Source organism: Ochotona curzoniae, unplaced genomic scaffold, assembly GCF_017591425.1.
Source record: "Ochotona curzoniae isolate NIBS_2020 unplaced genomic scaffold, NIBS_Ocur_1.0 scaffold_4506, whole genome shotgun sequence".
NCBI classification, from domain to species: Eukaryota; Metazoa; Chordata; class Mammalia; order Lagomorpha; family Ochotonidae; genus Ochotona; species Ochotona curzoniae.
The window spans coordinates 4,208,299-4,226,919 of record NW_024467119.1 but is presented as its reverse complement, the minus strand read 5'-3'; the positions used below and the strand labels follow the sequence as shown (position 1 = coordinate 4,226,919).

At 40.9% G+C, this 18,621-nt stretch overlaps 1 protein-coding gene and 1 long non-coding RNA gene across 2 annotated transcripts; one reads left to right on the top strand and one right to left on the bottom strand.

Annotated features, from left to right (window-relative positions):
* Positions 1 to 443: 443 nt before the first annotated feature.
* On the top strand, positions 444 to 9,664 carry LOC121147016 (beta-defensin 33-like). Its single transcript, XM_040966679.1, has 3 exons — positions 444 to 525; positions 7,290 to 7,428; positions 9,462 to 9,664. Exons 2-3 carry the CDS (start codon positions 7,371 to 7,373, stop codon positions 9,590 to 9,592), a joined length of 189 nt encoding a protein of 62 aa, XP_040822613.1. The 5' UTR covers positions 444 to 525; positions 7,290 to 7,370; the 3' UTR covers positions 9,593 to 9,664.
* A 6,035-nt stretch (positions 9,665 to 15,699) lies between these two features.
* Positions 15,700 to 18,191, bottom strand: LOC121147274. Its single transcript, XR_005882355.1, has 2 exons — positions 18,068 to 18,191; positions 15,700 to 15,905 (listed from the first exon to the last, which is right to left on the bottom strand). It is a non-coding gene; the product is annotated as an uncharacterized LOC121147274 (long non-coding RNA).
* Positions 18,192 to 18,621: the final 430 nt, after the last annotated feature.

The following is an 18,621-nucleotide window of genomic DNA, read 5'->3' as shown; positions in this document are numbered from 1 at the left end:
CAACATTTCAAAGTGTCTTATTGTGACTCTCCCGTGGGAGGAATACCATCCTGATTTCGGCACACTGAGGGACACTTCATGAATCAGAGTTGGTGAGTCAACAGAGTTGCCTGTGCTGCAATCTGTGACCAACCTCCCACTTGTGTCCTGGAGCCATCTTTCCTACTCATGAAAGTAGCTCCAGAAATCCTTTCTCTCAATTTCTCTTATCCCCCATCGAGAAATCAACAAAAACTAAAACAAGTACATCTCATACTCTGTTACCCTTCGGTTATTACCTCTTGTTGTTCTGCTTTTCAGCAAAATCCTTTCAAAGTTTCATCTACTGATTTCAACTCTCTCGCATCCTTCTGCCCACTAGAGACCACTCAAGCCTGACCGCTGTCCAGATGAGTGTCATAATGCAAGCTGTGCAGCCTCACTTGGCTCTAACTCTGACCTGGGTTAGTGGGCAGCAACCTCAGAGTCCCTGCTGAATGGACAGGGAGAACACAGCCTCTGGAGGGAAGAGCAAGAACTGTGCAGGTAGGTGATCCAGAGTACAAAAGAACTGAATGAAGAAGGGGTGTGAGGCAGGAAGGAGGAACTAAAGTCTCAGGGGAAGCAGGAATGCGGATACGTAGTTTCAGATTTTACTCATTTTCTATTATTAATATTATTATTTGATCATGTCTGAAGATTCAACATACGAATTTTAATTAAAAACACAGTAGTAAGAGGTGAGGTGCTTGGGGAGATGATAAGATCATGAAGCTGGGCCCTCAGGAATGAGACAGGTATCCTTAGCAGGATGCTCAAGAGAACTCAGATTTTCCATCAACACTCAAGAACACACAAGGCCCACTGGGGAATGGCCTCTCCCAGACCAATGCCTGCTCCCAGCCTTCCAGGGGACCAGAACTGCAGGCAGCACAAATCATCCAATCAGAGGTATTTCCTCAGAGTCACTTGAATGAACCCCAACATTATAATTGCCATTTTCATTATTCTCGTAGATACTGCCAACGAAGTCAGGTAACTCAAGATACTCAAAACCAACACGCTAAAACAGTTCTCTACTTTGCCAAAGATTCAAACACTGATTTAAAGTTCAGAAAGGAAAGACATTTTATCTCTAACTGGCTTCCAGACTGAAAGAAAAAGCCAGCACTAAGAGTACCATAGAGTTGAGCTAACAAAAAAGAAGCAGCAGCTGAGAGTAGATCTGGCACGGCTAGGACTGGGTGGGTGCGTGGTGTGCCGAACAGAAGCTCTGAGGACAGTAAGTGTCCTTACAAGTCACTTCAAACTCAGGAAGCGATCATGGGAAAAGCACCAAGGCAGTCATTTATTGACACTGTCCATCACTTAAAAAATGATTTGATGTTAGTCTAGAAGGAAAGGATTTTCCTGACAGAAAACAGAACAAAGTGTATACTCATGAGTAAGTAGGCAGGAGAACCCTCTCAGGAACTCCTCCAGGCTCCATGACAGCTTGGGCCATTGCTTCCGTCTGAGAATGTGGTAGAGTAGTTTGTGAAATCAGGACAGAGGAGGGTGGAAGGGAGTGTGGGCATCAGTGAGAGAAGGGTGGAAAGTACCATTGTACCTCTAAATCTGCATCGTGAAATATGTGAAATTTGTCCACTAAATGTAAAAAAAAAAAAGTAAAATATGTTTAGAAGGAAGAGTGTCACTAACCTTCACGTAAAATCAGAAGTGCATGTCAGCTAAGGACATGACTACCAAGTAGAAAAAGGCATTACTTCTATTCTCAAGTCTTCTCATAATCTCTGGGGTAAGAGAAGAACTGAGCAAACAATAAATTAGAAAAATAAGTTGACACCACCAATGGCCATCATGTCCAGGTGGTCTTTATGGTCAGTGTGCTAGTGGTGGTGACAGAACAGTGACGAGAGAGTAACTAACCTCAACGCTTTGGTCAGGTTACAACTTGGAAATTTTTGATTACTAATGAAGATATTGACGATCTGTCACATCTTAGACCCTTGAGCTCTACATAGTACTGCTGCCCTCCCCCGACCCTGACCCTGGTATGGGTGATGAGTATTTGGGGACATCCTCCAGGGGGCACTTGTCTTTACACAATCCACCATACTCTATCACAGCTCTTCCTTTCCTCTTTGATAGGAGTTGGTAAATTAATAACCTTTAATCACACACGCCCCTTTAGTCTCTAAATCTCTTGCTTTCAAATACGTGCACAAACACACACACACAAGTACTACCTTATCTCATTGTAGCTATGCCTCTTCATTTAGCCAATATTACTGTTTTTTTTTTCCAGTAAAAAATACTGCAATAATGTTTTGAGAATGAACAAATAGATACAATACAGGTTAGTTGTATGACCTGTCCTGACTTGCTTACAGAATGTACCTATTTCAAATAATTAAGGCATCACTTAAGGTATTAAGATTCCTGGTACATAAAGGTGTATGACTGTAGGTGTGTGTGTGTGTGTGTGTGTGAGAAAGAGAGAGAGAGACTGAACTCTTCCATCTCCTAGTTCACTCCCAGAGTAGCCAGAGCAGGCTAGCCAGGCAGATCTGAAACTGGGCGCCAGGAATGTCTTCCCCATCTCCCACATGGGCACAGGGCCCCAAACAATGATGCCATCTTGCACTGGCATCAATGGTTTTCCCAGACCATTATCGTGAAGCTAGACCAAAAGTGGAGCAGCCAAAACTCAAGCTGGTACCCATAGGGATGCTGGACCCCACAGCTTGAGACCACTAGGTCAAAGTGCAAGCCTTGTAATGGCTCTGTTTAAGGACTTCTTATTCCTACACCAAACATGGTCAACATCTCATGACTATCTTGAAGGTGGACATTTCAACTTATGAATTTGGAGGGGACAGTATCATTCAACTGTAGCACTTTAGTCCCTGCAGTCTACTTTTTCCAGCCATCCATGTGTTCATTCATGTGTTCATTCTTTCATACAAGACCTCATGCATTAAAAAAGAAACCTGAGAACCTTCACTTTACAGTGTTGCTTCAAAACATGGAGAATGTGAAATAGTGGAACAGTTGCCTGTGACTTTATAATCTCCCAGGATAATAAAGGAGTTATATAAGTAATGTGAAGTAAAACAGAAGGGAAGCAGGAAGCAGCGAAGGGGAATTTCAATGTCTTTGTTGAGTTGGTGTTTTTGATTCTTTTACTATAGGAATGAGTTATAATCCCTATGCTATACAATATACTGCACAAAGTGGTGATGTATGCAATAGCTTTGCATGATAAGAACCTGTCCAGAATTGATCTATCCATGTAATTGGACAAAAGCTGTTATTAATCTATGAACTTACTAGTTCTCCATATGTGGCAATATCAGAATTATTAACATGAACCATTATGAACAAGAAATTATTAATTCTTATATAGTTCATCTGGTCTTTATTATTCTAGACTCCACTTATTTAAAGAATATTCACACAGTAACATTCAAACACACCCCTTCCAGGGTAATTGATTCATGCATATATTTATAATATAGTAGGATATTCTGTCAGATCTACATATTTCCTCTTTATCTATAATCTAAATAATTTTATTTTTTATTCATAGACATTAAACTTCATTCTTTGTAATGGGTAAATGCATGGAATCATGAGTGTACTATCAGAAAATATTCCATGAAATAGTTTATTATCATTAATCTCCCCTGTATTTTACCTACTTCATTTCCATGCCTGCATCCTGAACTCCAGAGAACAAATGATTATTTTTACCATTACTAGAATCATGTCTTTTCTAAAATGTCTTACAAATGGGATAGCAAAGATTTGCATCTCTTCTCCTGTTTTGATAACTCATTTTCCTGTTTAATGAGCAATATTCTAGTACGCGTGTACTCAATTTGTTAATGGATTCAGCTATCACAAAACATTTTGTCGTTCCAATTTTGTCATGATTGTACAAAATACGCTGAAAACATTCACATGCAAGTCTTTGTACCACGACCTTCTCGGTATACGGGTTTAGAGAGAAGGAAGATATGTAAATGAGGAAATATAAAATGAGGCAAACACAAGACGAAGACAACAAAACTGGGGGACAGTCCAAGGCAAGCCCCTCTTTCTGAGGAAGGAGAGAGACCTAGGGGCTCATTGCCTCAATCTTACATTGAACTTGTGGATCAACTTGTAAGAATTGCTGTGGCACAAACTTTGATAGCAGTGTGCCATTCTGACGTTAACCAGCCAACCCTTGGTCATCAGGAAGCAACAGCATGATCCAAGTACAGGAATCTCAGTACATGACTGTCCCTTAAAGCTCACAGCTCTGCGGCCTTGGACCTTTGCCCAGCTGGGGACTCGTGTCTGCAGCCTTTGACCTTGGTCTCTCACCCACTCACAGACCGTTGCCTGCAGACTTTAAACTTGTCTCCGGTACCAGCAGTCTGTGGACTCAAGATTTCACAGTCTGTTCTTCTTTATTAAACCATGCTTGCTTTTTTTTTTTTAACACAAATTATCTAGGCAGTGTTGATATGAATTTTCAAGATTTTTAAGTTACTTGAATAAACACTCGAGGATACAATCACTAAAAACTGTAGTCAGGATTTTTACATTTGTAAAGAACAGTTAAACATTATTTCTTATCAAATTTATTTTTGTTATTTTATGACACAGTCCCATAAGATGCCCCATTCCCGTGCCCTCCTGGCTTGGGGTTCTCATCAGCAATGAGGAAGAATACTGTGCACTAAGTATTATCTCTACATTTTTGGATCTTAGTGATTAACAAAGTATGCAGGAATGTATCATTTTTCAGCTTCAATCAATCATATATCTTTAAAATTTTTATTAATACAAAGAGCAGAGATTTCTTGTATTTCATAGTATAATCCTGAAAAGGTAAGCATATTTCCCTTCCTATGTCTGTCTCTTAAGTCCCTCTCATTCCTTTATCCCTTTCTCTAATTTTGAAAAAGCATAATTTTAATCCACTCAGTAACAATTCCAGGCTTAATTCACTACAAAATATAAAATTTAACAAGTAAAATGTAGAAAGACTGCAGCTCTGCTGGAGCATAAACAGAGACAAAAACAACAATTAAAAAAGTCCATTTCATTCATGTATATATTTTGTATTTTACTAAATAGCTGAGTAAACATATAATATCTACCTTTTCGGTTTCCAGGGGTACTCCTTTTGTTGCAAAGGCAGCATATTATTATTTTTTTTGTAGCTGAGGAGTACTCCACGATACATAAATACCTCCTTCCTTCATCACTTAATGGACATGTGCGTTAAACCCGTATCTTAGCTATTACGAATTGAGACACAATAATCATGGGGGAACAGATAACTCCTACATTTATTTCATTTTGTTTCTGTGTATTTCCAGGAGTAGCATGGCTGGGTCATATGGTAGATCTATTTTCAGATCTCCGAGGATTCCGCATTCTCTTCCACAATGCTTATACCAGCTTCAAATAACAGTGGATGGAGGTACTTTTCCCCATGTCTTCACCACTGTTTATTATTATTTTTTTAATTTTTGGATGATAACCATTCTACCTGGGGTGTGATGAAGCCTCATTGTGCTTTTTATTTTCGTTTTCTAATGGTCCTTAACATTTTTCATATGTCTGTAGGCCATTTGAATTTCATCCTTGGAAAATTCCTGTTCGTGTCATTTGCTCCTTTTTTAGCTGAATGCTTTGTTTTGTTCTGTTCTATTTTCTTGTGCTCTTTAAGATCCTACGTATCAAGTCATTATCAATTATATAATTTACACATATTTCCCCCGTACTGTTAATTATCTCTTTCCCTTGAGTGCTTTCATTACAATACAGAAGCCTCTTAGCTTGATGTATTCCTATTTGTCTATTTTTAAAATTTGTTTGCCTGTGCTTCTGAGGTCTTTTCCAAGAAGTCTTTGCCTGTGACAATGTCTTGCTGAGTTTCCCTAATATTTTGTTCTAGAATTATCACAATATCTGGTTGTAGATTTGGACCATTGATTCACAGTGAATGTATTCACGAAGAAGTTGCAAATCAGGGCTCATGTTGCATGCTTCGGTATATGCAGCTGCAGTTTCCCAACATCATTTGTTGAAGAAACTGTCCTTTCTCTAGGGATTGATTTCACTCGTCTGTCAAAGATTGGTTTATTGTAGGTGAATGGAGTCATTTCTGGGGTTTCTATTCTGTTTAATTGGTCTTTTTTGTGCCAATGCCTTAAAATCTGACATTGTGATTCCCTTCCCCCAGAATTACTTTTGTTGTTTAAGCTTTAAATATTTGGGTCTTGTGTTTTCATGTGAATATTAGCATTTTTTTCTAGATTTTAAAAGAAAGTTCTTGGTAATTTGATTGGGATCGTGTGGACATTTGATTACAATAATTATAACACAGGATCATGGGAGATTTTTTTTCTGTTTTTTGTGTGTTTATACTTTCTATTTCTTTAATACTTTGTAATTTTCATTCTAATGACCATTTACATCCTTGGCTAACTTTCCAAGCTATTTAAAGATGTTTATACCTATTGTGGATGAGTCTGATATTACATTTTTCTCAGTTTATGTTTATGAATTACTGATTTTGTGTGTTGGTTTTACATTCTTCAACACAACCAAACTCTGTAATGAAATGGTGGTAGTTTCACTGGAGTCTTTTGGTTTCCTGTATGTAAGATCATGTCATGTGCCAAAAGGGATACTGCTCTTCTTCCAATTCATATCCCTTTTATCTATTTTTCTTGCCTAATGGCTCTAGCTAAAACTTTGTGTCCCTGATGAACTTAAGATGCAAAAATCCTCAACAAAATATTAATCAAATCCAGCAACACATGAGAAAAATTATTTACCTTGGCTAAGTAGTATTGATCTTTGTGTGGAGGGATGGTTCAACATACACAGCTCAGTAAACGTGTCATTTCACAATCAATTTGAAGAAGAAAAACCGATTATCTCAATAGATGCACAGGAGGCATCTGATAAAGTACATCATTCCATGACAGAAATCTTGAGTAAATTGGATATAGAAGGATCATTGCTCAGCCCAAGCAAAGCAATAGATGACAGGCCCCAGCCAGCATCAGACTGAAAGGACAAAGTTTGGAAGCATTTCCTCTAAGATCTGCCCTTCATTATAGCAAAGTATCAATTGTAGGCAGAAATGAGAATTCAGCAGAAAATACCTGTAATACCATTCTTGTGCGGCAACAGGAAACTTGAATGTGTCCAGAGATGAAACATTTTCTAATTTGAATGTATCAAAAGATGTTGCTAAGCCTTTTACCTCCAGCTGAGCTTTCCAACTTCTCTCCCAGATCACCTGCCCCCACTGGCGTGCACCGAAGACAGAGTCATTTCCAGACACCAGACGCCTCTCCAAGACCTCTCATCCCATTATGAAGCTGCTCTTTCTTCTCTTTCTCCTGCTAGTATGTCTAATCCAGACAGCATCAGGTAAGCCTAGAAGCTGCACACTTCAGGTCACAAAAGAGAGGGAAATTTGAACAGTGTCAGAAATCTTCTTAAAGTGAGCTGTAGCTAGTGTTTATGGGAGAAAGCTCCTGTAAAACCACTGTGATTGGTAACATTTAAGTGGTTTTACAAACAACACCATGTGAGTAATGATCACAGCAAAAGCACTAATGAAAACAGGAAGCAGTATGGGCCCTTTTCTGTTTATAAAACACCATAACAAGACTCTGGATGTTCTATCTCACATGCATTTCCACAGCCGTATTTACGGAGAGGCTCGTTTCACCCCGTGTCTTACAGATGAGACTAAGAAATGGCCTAAGTTGTTCTGAGCGTTGTGGGCTACAGGCAGTGACACCTAGACTTGAGTACAACCCAAAGGCAATGTTCTTGTTAAGAGCTCAACAAATCCAAAACTGCATTTAAAAATTAAGCTGTATGTAAACATTGAGTGATCTAGTATGGATGTTTCCTGTGCTATATTTGGGACAAATCGTTGTCTGGAATTCAAACTTGCCTGGGGATTTAGATGTTAACCTGGTGACCTCTTTGCATGTATTAGCTCAGTTCCAGTATTACTGTTGTTGACACATCCAAGTCATGGCATGCTAAAATATCAAAGGCCTAATTCTTGCTCCTGATTGAAAGCCATCATGTGTAAGCATTCCGACACAACAGACGGCGTCCTCCACTGTGAGGTCACTGGTCACCACAAAATAAACAAATCTGAGGAGTTTGACTTTGGCAATTAAGAGCTGCACTATGAAAGGACTTATTCTGTTTGAAATTCATTAACTAGTTTCTCAGAGGAAAATAGGCTTGCCCATAACTACAGGGACAGAACACGGATGAGGAATGGTGTCCCTTAAGTCCGGGTGCGTGTGCTTCACCTCACACCCATAAATCTGTATTTTATCTGTATATTATAAAATCCATAGTCTCTAACAGAAATGCTTCTCATTCCTTGCTTCCTTGAGGTCATTTTGCACTTTCTTTATTGCCTTCTGGACTGCACACATGATTCAGTGCTGTTTTCACGCTGTTCTCTAAACTGCTATAGTCAACCTCCCAACTTGCAAGCATTTTCTTTCCAGCTTAAGACTGCTGTGACTTCATACCATGCGTACAGCACGTGATACTTCCCGGCCTAGGGTACAGTCACACTGCACAGAGTACGGCAAAGCAGCATGAGTTAGCATCACTCGCTGGTCACGCATTCCCACATTCCTCACTGTGCTCACATAGTTGTCAGACTGTGTAGGAGATTTTCATGGGGAGCGTCTTTAGGCAGGCAGGAATCGGGAGATGATGCTCCGGCAGTCAGAACGCTTTTCTGTAAAGGACCTGATTACACACTTCAGCAGTCTACACCATTTGTTCTTGGTCACAGTTCATCTGTTTTTGGTATAATAGCAGCCACAGAAATACAAAATGAAGGAGTGATACAGCTCTCTTCCTGTGGAACTGAATTAATGGGCAATGAAATTTGAGTTTCATGATTTCCATACATTTTTATATTATTCTGCTTTGGAAATTTCAACCAATGTTAGAATGTAAGAACCACTCTGGGGTCTAGTGTGATAGCTTAGCAGCTAAAGTCCTAGCCTTGCACACGTGGGTTCCCATCTGGGCGCCAGTTCATACCCTGGCTGCTCCACTTCCATTCCAGCTCCCAGCTTGTGGCCAGAGGGAGCAGGTGAGGACAGCCCAAAGCACTGGGACCCTGCAACCGCGTGGGAGACCCAGAGTAGGCTCCAGGCTCCTGGTTTCTGGTCAGCTCAGCTCTAGCCATGCAGCTGCTTGGGGGAGTTGAACCAGTGAACGAAAGATCTTTTTCTCTGTTTCTCCTTCTCTCTGTATAACTGGCTTTCCAATTAAATAAATAAATCTTAAAAAAAATTGTAAGCCTACATGTCACACCTGAATAGGCAGTACGTTTTGACTTTGCTAGGTGGATTCCAGTTGCTTTTTGTAAATAAGAATTCTCTGCTTCCTCACCCCTTCCTCCTCTCCAGGACATCAAAGGCAAAGGAAATTCCTTGCCTGTGAAAACATGGGTGGTGCCTGCAAGCACCAGAAAACGCACGGGTGCTCCATCCTGCCTGCACAGTGCAAGGGTCGGAAGAAACACTGCTGCCGAGTGTAAGCGCACAGCCCGAGGACGCCTGAGAAAGCCCTGACCGCTCCTGCTGCTGTGCTCAGTAAAGCTGCTGCCACCGACACATGGCCCTGCGTCTGGTCTCTCTCAGGCTGTGCCGATGAGGCAGGCCCACGAACTGCATGCACACTCGTTCGGACACACCGCGAGCTGATGGTGAACAAGGTCTTTGCCTGTCCTGTTTTCAGGTTAGGAGATAGCACAGAGATTTCATTGTCATTTTTCTATGTTCTTCACCTGGAATGACTCTTAATTGTTTGACTACTTTCTCAGCACTGAAACAATTTAGAGGATCTATTTATGGGGGAAGGCTTTGGAGACTCGCCTCTCGGTTCGTCTGGTGAGGCTGACTGCAGTGTCAGTGCGCATGTGAAGAACGATCATGCCAAGATCCAAGTGTACTCCTCTACAATTTACAGCTTTCCTTGGTTGATAAACATGCCTGCTTCATACGCCCCCTGCTCCCGTGAGCGCTAAGCAATTTCTGAAGACGCCAGTAGCAGAGTACAGCACAGTATCAGATTAGCATCCAAATAGAGTGTGGTCTTTGAAGCCCTGTTTGGTTTTATTTTTTGTGGATAGCCATGCGTTGAGGAGGTTCTGATGGGTTTTTGAGTAGAATACTGCTTTGCTCAAGTTTTCCAGCCATGCAATGTGGAATGCTTGCAGTCAGCCTGACTGTTCTTTTGAATGAGTCCCAATGTTTTGTTTTTTAGTGCTTAATCCTTTTGACGTCTTAGTAAACTGCTTTTCTTAAATGAATTGTCTCCTGATTAGGAGCTGTCTGCCAGATTTCTTCTCTACAAAGCTATTATTTCTCTTTGAAATTATTAGGTGTATTTTGGAAAACAATTTTGAGATTATATGAGCATCTTGCTTCTGCTTTCACTCACTGGTGGTGGGTTCTGCTTGCAACTGTTGGCATGTTATCCTCCTACTGGTTTTCATTTGCCTCCACACACCCATATTTATTAATCAAGTATAGGCTTCCGTTCTTTCTTTCTGTACCGTTCTTGGTATATATTTTGTCCTTTAGATTTTAACTGCATATTTTGCTACTTTATATGGTTATTTCATCTTTGGCCATTTGGAACAATTTGTTTTTGTTTTGGATTTTCTATTTTTTGGGTACTTCTTCCGTCCCTGGCACTACCTCGTATTCTAGACTCCTCTTTCATTTTCCCTTCCTAGTGTTGGAATCTGTGGTTCCTCAAGAACTCTTGTTCCTTTGCTGGAAAATGCTTTTAGAAGCTGAACCTTGAATGCTAGCTGTACTCTTTGCTTCTGAAATGGCTGGAGTTATGAAGCCACATATGTAGATAACCTATCCACTCACTCACTGATGCACACTTACACTTATCTGTTTAAATTCTTCAAAACTCTGGCCGGGGATGTGGGTAGGTAAAGGTGGGCGGCATTGCTGTGCTCCTGTACCTGTATCATAAAACATGTCCACTTTCTATGAATAAATGCATAATCTGCTTTCCATATTGATTTCTGCAATTTCAATCAAGCCTAATGATTGTTGAGGGGATTTGCAATGTGAATTAGTGGATGGAAATCTGTGTCTCCCTCAATCTTTCTGTTTTTCAGTCTCTATCCATGTGCCTTCCAAAATAAATAAAGAAACTTAGGAAAAGATAATTAAGAAATGTTGTGTTCCTAGTTCACAATGAGATATGTTAAATTATTGCCACATACTGAATTTTCCAGGAGTATCACAGGGTTTCTTCAATAAAATTCAAATCTTCTCTATGCTCAAAACCATTCCTTGGATAGTAAGAAAAATGATTTTAAAGAAATCTGTGTTTGGCAAGGATTAGTTACTCCTCACTAAGGTATTTAAGGTTTCTCTGCACACCCCTCCTAAAACTGTTCTGCACCTCAATTGTTGACATATGCCTTGTTAGAGTTATAACCCAGTTTAGACTATCCTAAAATCTGCCAAGCTCAGCAAAATGATGCTTCAACACTATAAACTGTTAAATACTAAAATGAAAATAGACATGAGACAGCTGAATAGTACCCTATAGCCATTTTAAGGTGGATAGAAGCCAGCTGTGTATAAACTAAAATTGAAATGTCAATGAAGTAGTCAAAGGATGTGGTTAAGAACTTGCATTTTTTTTTAACATATTGGTCACTCAATGCCATGTCAATTAAGTCCATAATGTTGTAAATTGTCGTTGATGTTATGTTGTGGCTTTCAATTGATTGGGATGATATTCTGCCAACTCTGCCTTCAGATCAGAGATGGTCTCCCCAAGAAACCATTGAATTTACCTGGACAAAAAGATGCTGGACTCTGCTTGGTATACGTTTGCAATGAAAGAATCTTGACTGAATTTGAAATGTAATTCAGCAACAAGGTGGAGGAATCCACCATGTGGGGAGGGTATGGGGAAGGGTTGGAAGAATCCCAGGGTCTATGAAACTGTGTCACATAATGCAATGTAATTGATTAAAAAAATATATATATAAATCTGCGTTTGGAAATGTGTTCTTGACAGAAACAGAAGAGTGTCAAGGTCTAGCTTGGGTTTTACCAGCAATCCCTTTCATGCCAAGCACTGTTTTCCAAAGGCACACCCCACATCTAAGCACCACCTCCTTACAAGATCCCCCTCCCAGACACAATAATTAGACCCAGTTCCTGTCCTGTCAGCACCATCAGTGTGTAACCTATGCTGCCACTGTTTGCATGAGGTCTGGAGCCAAATCCTGTAGAAACCATAACTGTATTTCCCACTTGACTATTGACCATAAAGTCCTGAATCTGGCATTGATCCGGAGAAGCCTGAAATCTACCCATAAGGCTTACAGAGTACCAAGATGCGTCATTTTGTGATTATTTTCCAAGTCAGATATTACTCTGTGTGTCTGTAAATTAGATAAACACTTAAATGTTACACTAATTAATTAGCCATTGCATTACATAGAGCAGTAGTAAATTTCATCCTTTTATATTTAATGGCTTAATTAAATAGAAAATCAATTAAATATGAAAATGCATCATTGTATTTAAGAACAAATTCTTGGAAGTTGAGGAAGTAGGTAACTAAACAACATGGCTGGTTTATCAGGAAACAACAAATAAGTCATAACTTTTAAAGAAAAATGAATTTTCAAACATTATGAAAGAAGGGTAAGGAACATCATTGTTTTTGTCAATTCGGGTCCTCCAGTTCCTCGAGCAGATAAAATTATAGAAATCAAGATTTATAGTAGGTCAAAGGAAAAATTTCATCTTTCATTAAGATAAACATATCTGAAAAGAAAACTAAATGTAATTATATTTACATATTTAAGGTTTATTCTTAAAGTTTATTATGTTTTTAAGAAACTGTTGTACATTAATTTCCATTTACCTTCCTTAGGGATATGCTAAGAAAATGAGAGTTAATGTATTGAGAAAATAATAAACACATGAAATTTTTTCACCTTCAGTTTAAAACATCCTAAGTGTATCTGATTAAAAAAAATGAGCATTCATTAAGACTGAAATTGCTGAAAATAAATTACAGGTGCTTTTCCATGCATAAATTAATAAGAGATGACTCTTTCATAAAGAACAATTATAAATCATTTATTCAGAATCTCCTCTTCCAAGAAGATGGAGCCTAGCTTCTTCCCTACACTGAAGGACTTGATTTGGAGCCGTGTAGCAAAGACACAGAGGACACAGTCTTAGCCGTACTTAGCAGAGGAGCCCGGCCAGAGGAGGGCAGCAGCAGTGGCATCATGCACAGATCATGATGGTGACATCCGTTGTCAAGGGTTTTGTGTTTAGGTTTTTGAGAGGGCTGGCGTTCCTATGTGGTGGTTCATTCCCCAAGTGTTCAGTGACCATGTTTGGGCTAAGCCAAAGCCAACTGCCAGAAACGCAGCTCTGCTCTTGCACATGGCTGACCGGATCCAGTTGTCCGAGTCCACTGCCGCCTCCTAGAGTCTGTATTAGCAGGAAGCTTAAGCCAGGGGTTGAGGTGCTGACTTAACGGACTGACCAATCCAAGTACTGGTGTAGGAAAGGTGCCTTACTCCGCACCTTAACTGCAAGGCTAAATACTGTTGCAACACTCTTGAACGTGCTGAAAACAGTCTTAGTCTCTGTGGCATGCCTCCTCAAGGTCCACACCTTAGTCATGAGAAAATGACACAGCTAGAAAATAAAAGCTAGTGACATTCCACAAAATACTTAAAAAATGGAGGATTTGAGACTCCTGGTATCACAGTATGGAGACAAGTGCCAATGAACACAAATTAGGAGACCTTTCTGCATAGTCTCTTTTCCACCACAATTGAAGACGGATAGTTTTAATTATTTTTTGACATTTATTTTTTATTGGAAAGGCAGATTTACAGAGAGCAGAGGCAGACAGATTTTCTGTCCACTGGTTCACTCCCAAGGTCCCGCAATGGTCAGAACTAAGCTGATCCAAAGCCAGGAGCCCAGGAGCCAGGAGCCAGGAGCTGGAACTTCTTATGGGTTTCCCATGTGGATGCAGGGTTTCAAGGCCTTAGGGCATGTTTTTCTGCTGTCCCAGGTCACAAGCAGGGAGCTGGATGGGAAGTAGAGCAGCCGGACACTAACTGGCCCCCAAATAGGCTCCTAGCACATACAAGGTGAAGATTTAGCCACTAGGCCATGCACCCGGCCCAGTTTAATCTTTGTAATGGGTAAGCCAAGATGGGCTGTGAGCTGAAAATAAGTGAATAAAATGAAAACGTATATGTTGAATCACCAGTGTTGTTTGCCCTTTCAGCCATGGATGGATGCTCACACTGAATGTTCACACTAATGGATAGTCATTTGCTGCCCTGCAGAACTACGGCCCGGAATCAACAATTCTTATGATTTCCATAGCAGAGTGAGTTAACTCCTTCACTTGGCATAACTTGTGTTTCTGAAAAGAATCTGAGTCTACTGATAACCAAAGTAGAATTTACATCTCCTCCACGGCTCAGTGGAAAGTGTACAGCTTATCCAGAAGAACCAGGATCCCTTGCTATGGAAGCTCACTTCTCCCTTGACCTAACATGACACAGATGCCTTGTATTATAATGAATTTGATCCCAGAATATTAGTGGAACTCTTGAAATGGTGGTGTTGCTAACATGAAAATGAAGTCTAGTTAGAATGGCTGCTCACAAAGGTAATAACCGCTACATCCCAACCTGCTGGCTGCCAGCTCCCTCCACTGGATAGCTTCAGTCCTGGCTTCTAGCACGCTTCCCTTTTCCTCTCTGACAATTGCTTTTCAGTCTTGTGCTGAAGGCTGGACCAGGTTCAGGCTGGACTGTTCAGGCTGGATCAGTTCCCACCCTGCCTTCCTCTGCCTGTGCTCTCAGCTGTAAGTGAGGGTTTAGCTTTCACCGTGCGAATGCGAAGGCTGATCAATTACAATCTCCTTCCTTGATTTCTTTTGAATTACAGACCGGAGTCCACAGGATTTTTTTGGGAGTCTTCATCCACTGACTCAAACAATGAGGAATGTTTCTCTTGCATGTTGCCACCAAAACCTCAGGTTCCCACTTCCTGGTGCACAGTAAATAAATCTTCCACTCCATGTTTTTGACGCTGTCTTAATCTGCATTCTGTGACCAAAACCTTTGCAGATAGTTATTGCATCTCATCGCATTCGCTCTGTTTCCACTCTTTCTAACTTCTAGTCCTCCTCGACATCCCCACTTAAACTTCTTCAGAGTTTCTTTATAATTTAAAAGACAAGCTAGAATATCTAGATTGGTTTCTGAAGTGCCTGTCCATCAGTCATCTTTCCATTAGTTTCAGTTCTTCTCATATCTCCTGAATTACACCTGAGCACCAAGGCAGACATGTTTATAGCAGAATGTGTAACTTTTCCTCATATTTGGCACATTTATGCCACTCATACTGTTCATGTGTAATTCTTGGCCATTTGTGAAGACTGCCTTCAGAGACATCCTTCACTAGGAAGATATATTTGAACAAAACAGCATGGATAAGATATGTGTGTCTACGTGTTTCGTAGGAAAAGTGACCTTGAATCATATCCCCATATACCAGCAAAAACCCCAACACAGAGCAGGTATCAATGGACACAGACAAAGAAATGCATGAATAAATGATATAATGAGGTCACAGCTTTCCAGAAAAGCATGCATAGATAATCAAGCATGAATTTCTCCATCTACTGTATTCTTAAACAACAGAAGCTCCTTCCAGGGCAAATGCCTGGCATTGGAAAATGACAGTTTCTCTTTCTCCTCAGGCACACACTTGTTTGTGAGTCACAGTAACCAGCTTTGTTGTATTCATCGCCTGTAAAAAGAGCAAAAAGTCTTTGTTAGGGGGTAGAAATGCACAAACTCCACATACAGTAATGGTCTTTCAGAAGCAACACATTAGAATTGTGTGTTTTTACTGACACCACAGAATTCTACTGAACACAAGTTGATGCTATAGTCCTTTTCCTTGGAAAGAGGCTTCTACATACATATGCTTTTCAACTGAATGGGCATGCATTATGATCCCCAAACATTTGAAGAGTGTGAGCAGCCATTTCAATTTCACCCACAATTTTTAGGCTTACCAATCTTACTTTTGGAATTTACCAAACACATCCTTAAAGCTAAGGTTAGAGGGGTGGGCATTTGGCGTAGACAGAAGCTACGGGGACACCTGCATGTTGTGTCACGGTGTGTGATTCAAGCCCCACCACTTGTCCAGCTCCTTGCTGATACTGATCAGCCCCAGACACTCATGTGGGAGATTTGGATTGAGGTATTGCCTCCTACGTTCAGCCTGACTCCTCCCTAAGCTTTAGCTACTGAAGGCATTTGGAAAGTGAATCAGCAACTGAAAGCTGTCTGTCCCTCTGTCTCTGCCTTTCCCTCTCTGCCTTTCTCCCTTCACCCCTTCCTCTGTCTCAAATAAATACTGTTTAAAACTGAGATCGAGTATTTAAAATTCTTGCCCAAAGGACAGAGACTCCAGAACATTGAGGAACATCAGCCATTTCAACTCTTTTAGAAGTCCCCTTTTCCCCAAAGCTACTTCTGCAAAGGGCTTCATCTTCTTACAGAAAGTGAGAGGGCAAGTCCAGCTGCTGCCCACAGGTGGAATGGCTGCAGTGGTGCCCAGGGCTCAGCCAGAGTCAGCAGCACGTCTGTCAAAGCCCGGTCCGTTTTTGTGCAAACCAACAGCAGAGCTGAAGCTAGCTCTCATTCAGCCTATTTCATCCTGTTTGTGGACCTTGGTCTGGTTTCTACTTTATTCAGCCAGTCCCACTCGGTCCATGACTGTGAGCAAGTAGTTCAAACTATGTTGTCAGCACACAGCTTCACAAACCTGCCATTCACTGGCTCCTGGATTCTCATCTTCATTCCCAAGGTGGAGGATAGAATGAAAGTATCTGTTATGACCAATCTGTGCTTCAGCATAGCTCTGGAAATGACCAAGGAACACTGATACCTGGGCCGCCCGTACCTAGGACACCAAGTATCTCATTGTGAGCAGTCATGAAAAGTCTCTCCCCATTCTTCCTTAGAGTCCTGTAGGATAAACCCTAAGCTTTCCTTCTCTTCTGCTTGATTGTAAATCAGTTGAGTGAGGAATCCCTTGAGATCACTATTTGGAGTGATACAACACAATCATTCAATGTGTCCAGTGGGTCACAGTCAAAAGGTTTTTGTTCACCCAAAGAAGACAGAAGGACCCTGGCTGAGGAAGCACTCAGCTCCTGTTTCCTTAGCTCCACAATCCATCAGTTTTGTGAACTGGTCCTCTTGGAAGCCTTCAAAAATGAGATAGAGGCAGGGCACAGATGAGTCTATACATGTGTCTATAAAACAATATGCCATCCGATGGAGTTGAGGAACTTAGCTGGATGCATTATTTCTGACTTTTTGCAGGACACCAGGTTCAAACTTTCAGGAATCTGCCTAATTCACATAGTCTCGTACCAATTGGCCCAAGGGCTGGCCCTCTCACTCTGCTGTGAAAGGCAACATAGCCCTGAAAGGCCGTAACTGGACACGAGGCAGAGAAGTCCAACCTCTGTCAAACGTCTCATGCTTGCTGTCCTCTGCTCAAGACCTGAACAAAAACATGCCTCCTGGTTTTTCTGCGAAGGGTCATGGAGCAAACACAGGAAATGCCTCTTTTCAATTAGCATCGTTTCCACTTTTACTGTTTCTAGAAGACCACAGATAAACACTTGACATTATAAATGCAACTTTTAAGGAAGGACGGAAGTTTTGCCACAGCAGCACAAGGCTGTTCCAGACAGCAAGTTCCTCTTTGTCCCGATTCCCCTCGTAGGTTTCGGTGGTTTTTCATAGGTTTCCCATGAAGACAGCTGAAGATTTCATCTTTCATCCTACACTAGTTCTTGGTAACCAGAAGCATCCTTTTAAAACTGGAACATGCTGGAGGAAGAAACACGGTTCAGATATGAAAGGAATTGTCCAAATAGGGCTTACCTTGTATGACCTGAGAGAGGAAGAAGATGACCAGGACGAAAAGGTAGAGCAGCTTCATGGCACCTGCTCAGTGGGTCCCTCTTTGGAGCTCCTACAAAGAAGGAACCAGTGGCACAGTGTTGTTGAGTGAAACTAACTTAAAGCTTCCTCTTTAATAGGTTTCATGAAGGTGACTACCCATAAAAGTAATGCCGCTTGTGATTATTTATGACAAAACACAATGAACAAGAACAGAGTAAGAACAATGCCTAACAGCGTCAATACACAACTCCGAGGATTTCTTTTTGTTAAAAGGTACTGAAGCAAGACACAGGAAAGAACCACAAAGCAAATAATAGATAGTGAATGTATGGGCAACTAGAATGAACAAGGCAGGTCTTCCATGAAGGCCGCTGGTGGATCACTTATGTTACCTTTCTGTTTCATGTACTTACCACATAACCAGTATAATCTGCTCTTTGGAGGTGCAAATACACTCACTATGAGATCTTTTGCTTTTCTGATCTCCTGTGCACTCTTAGGACACAGCAGAATGAGAGCCCTTGCGCTCTCTT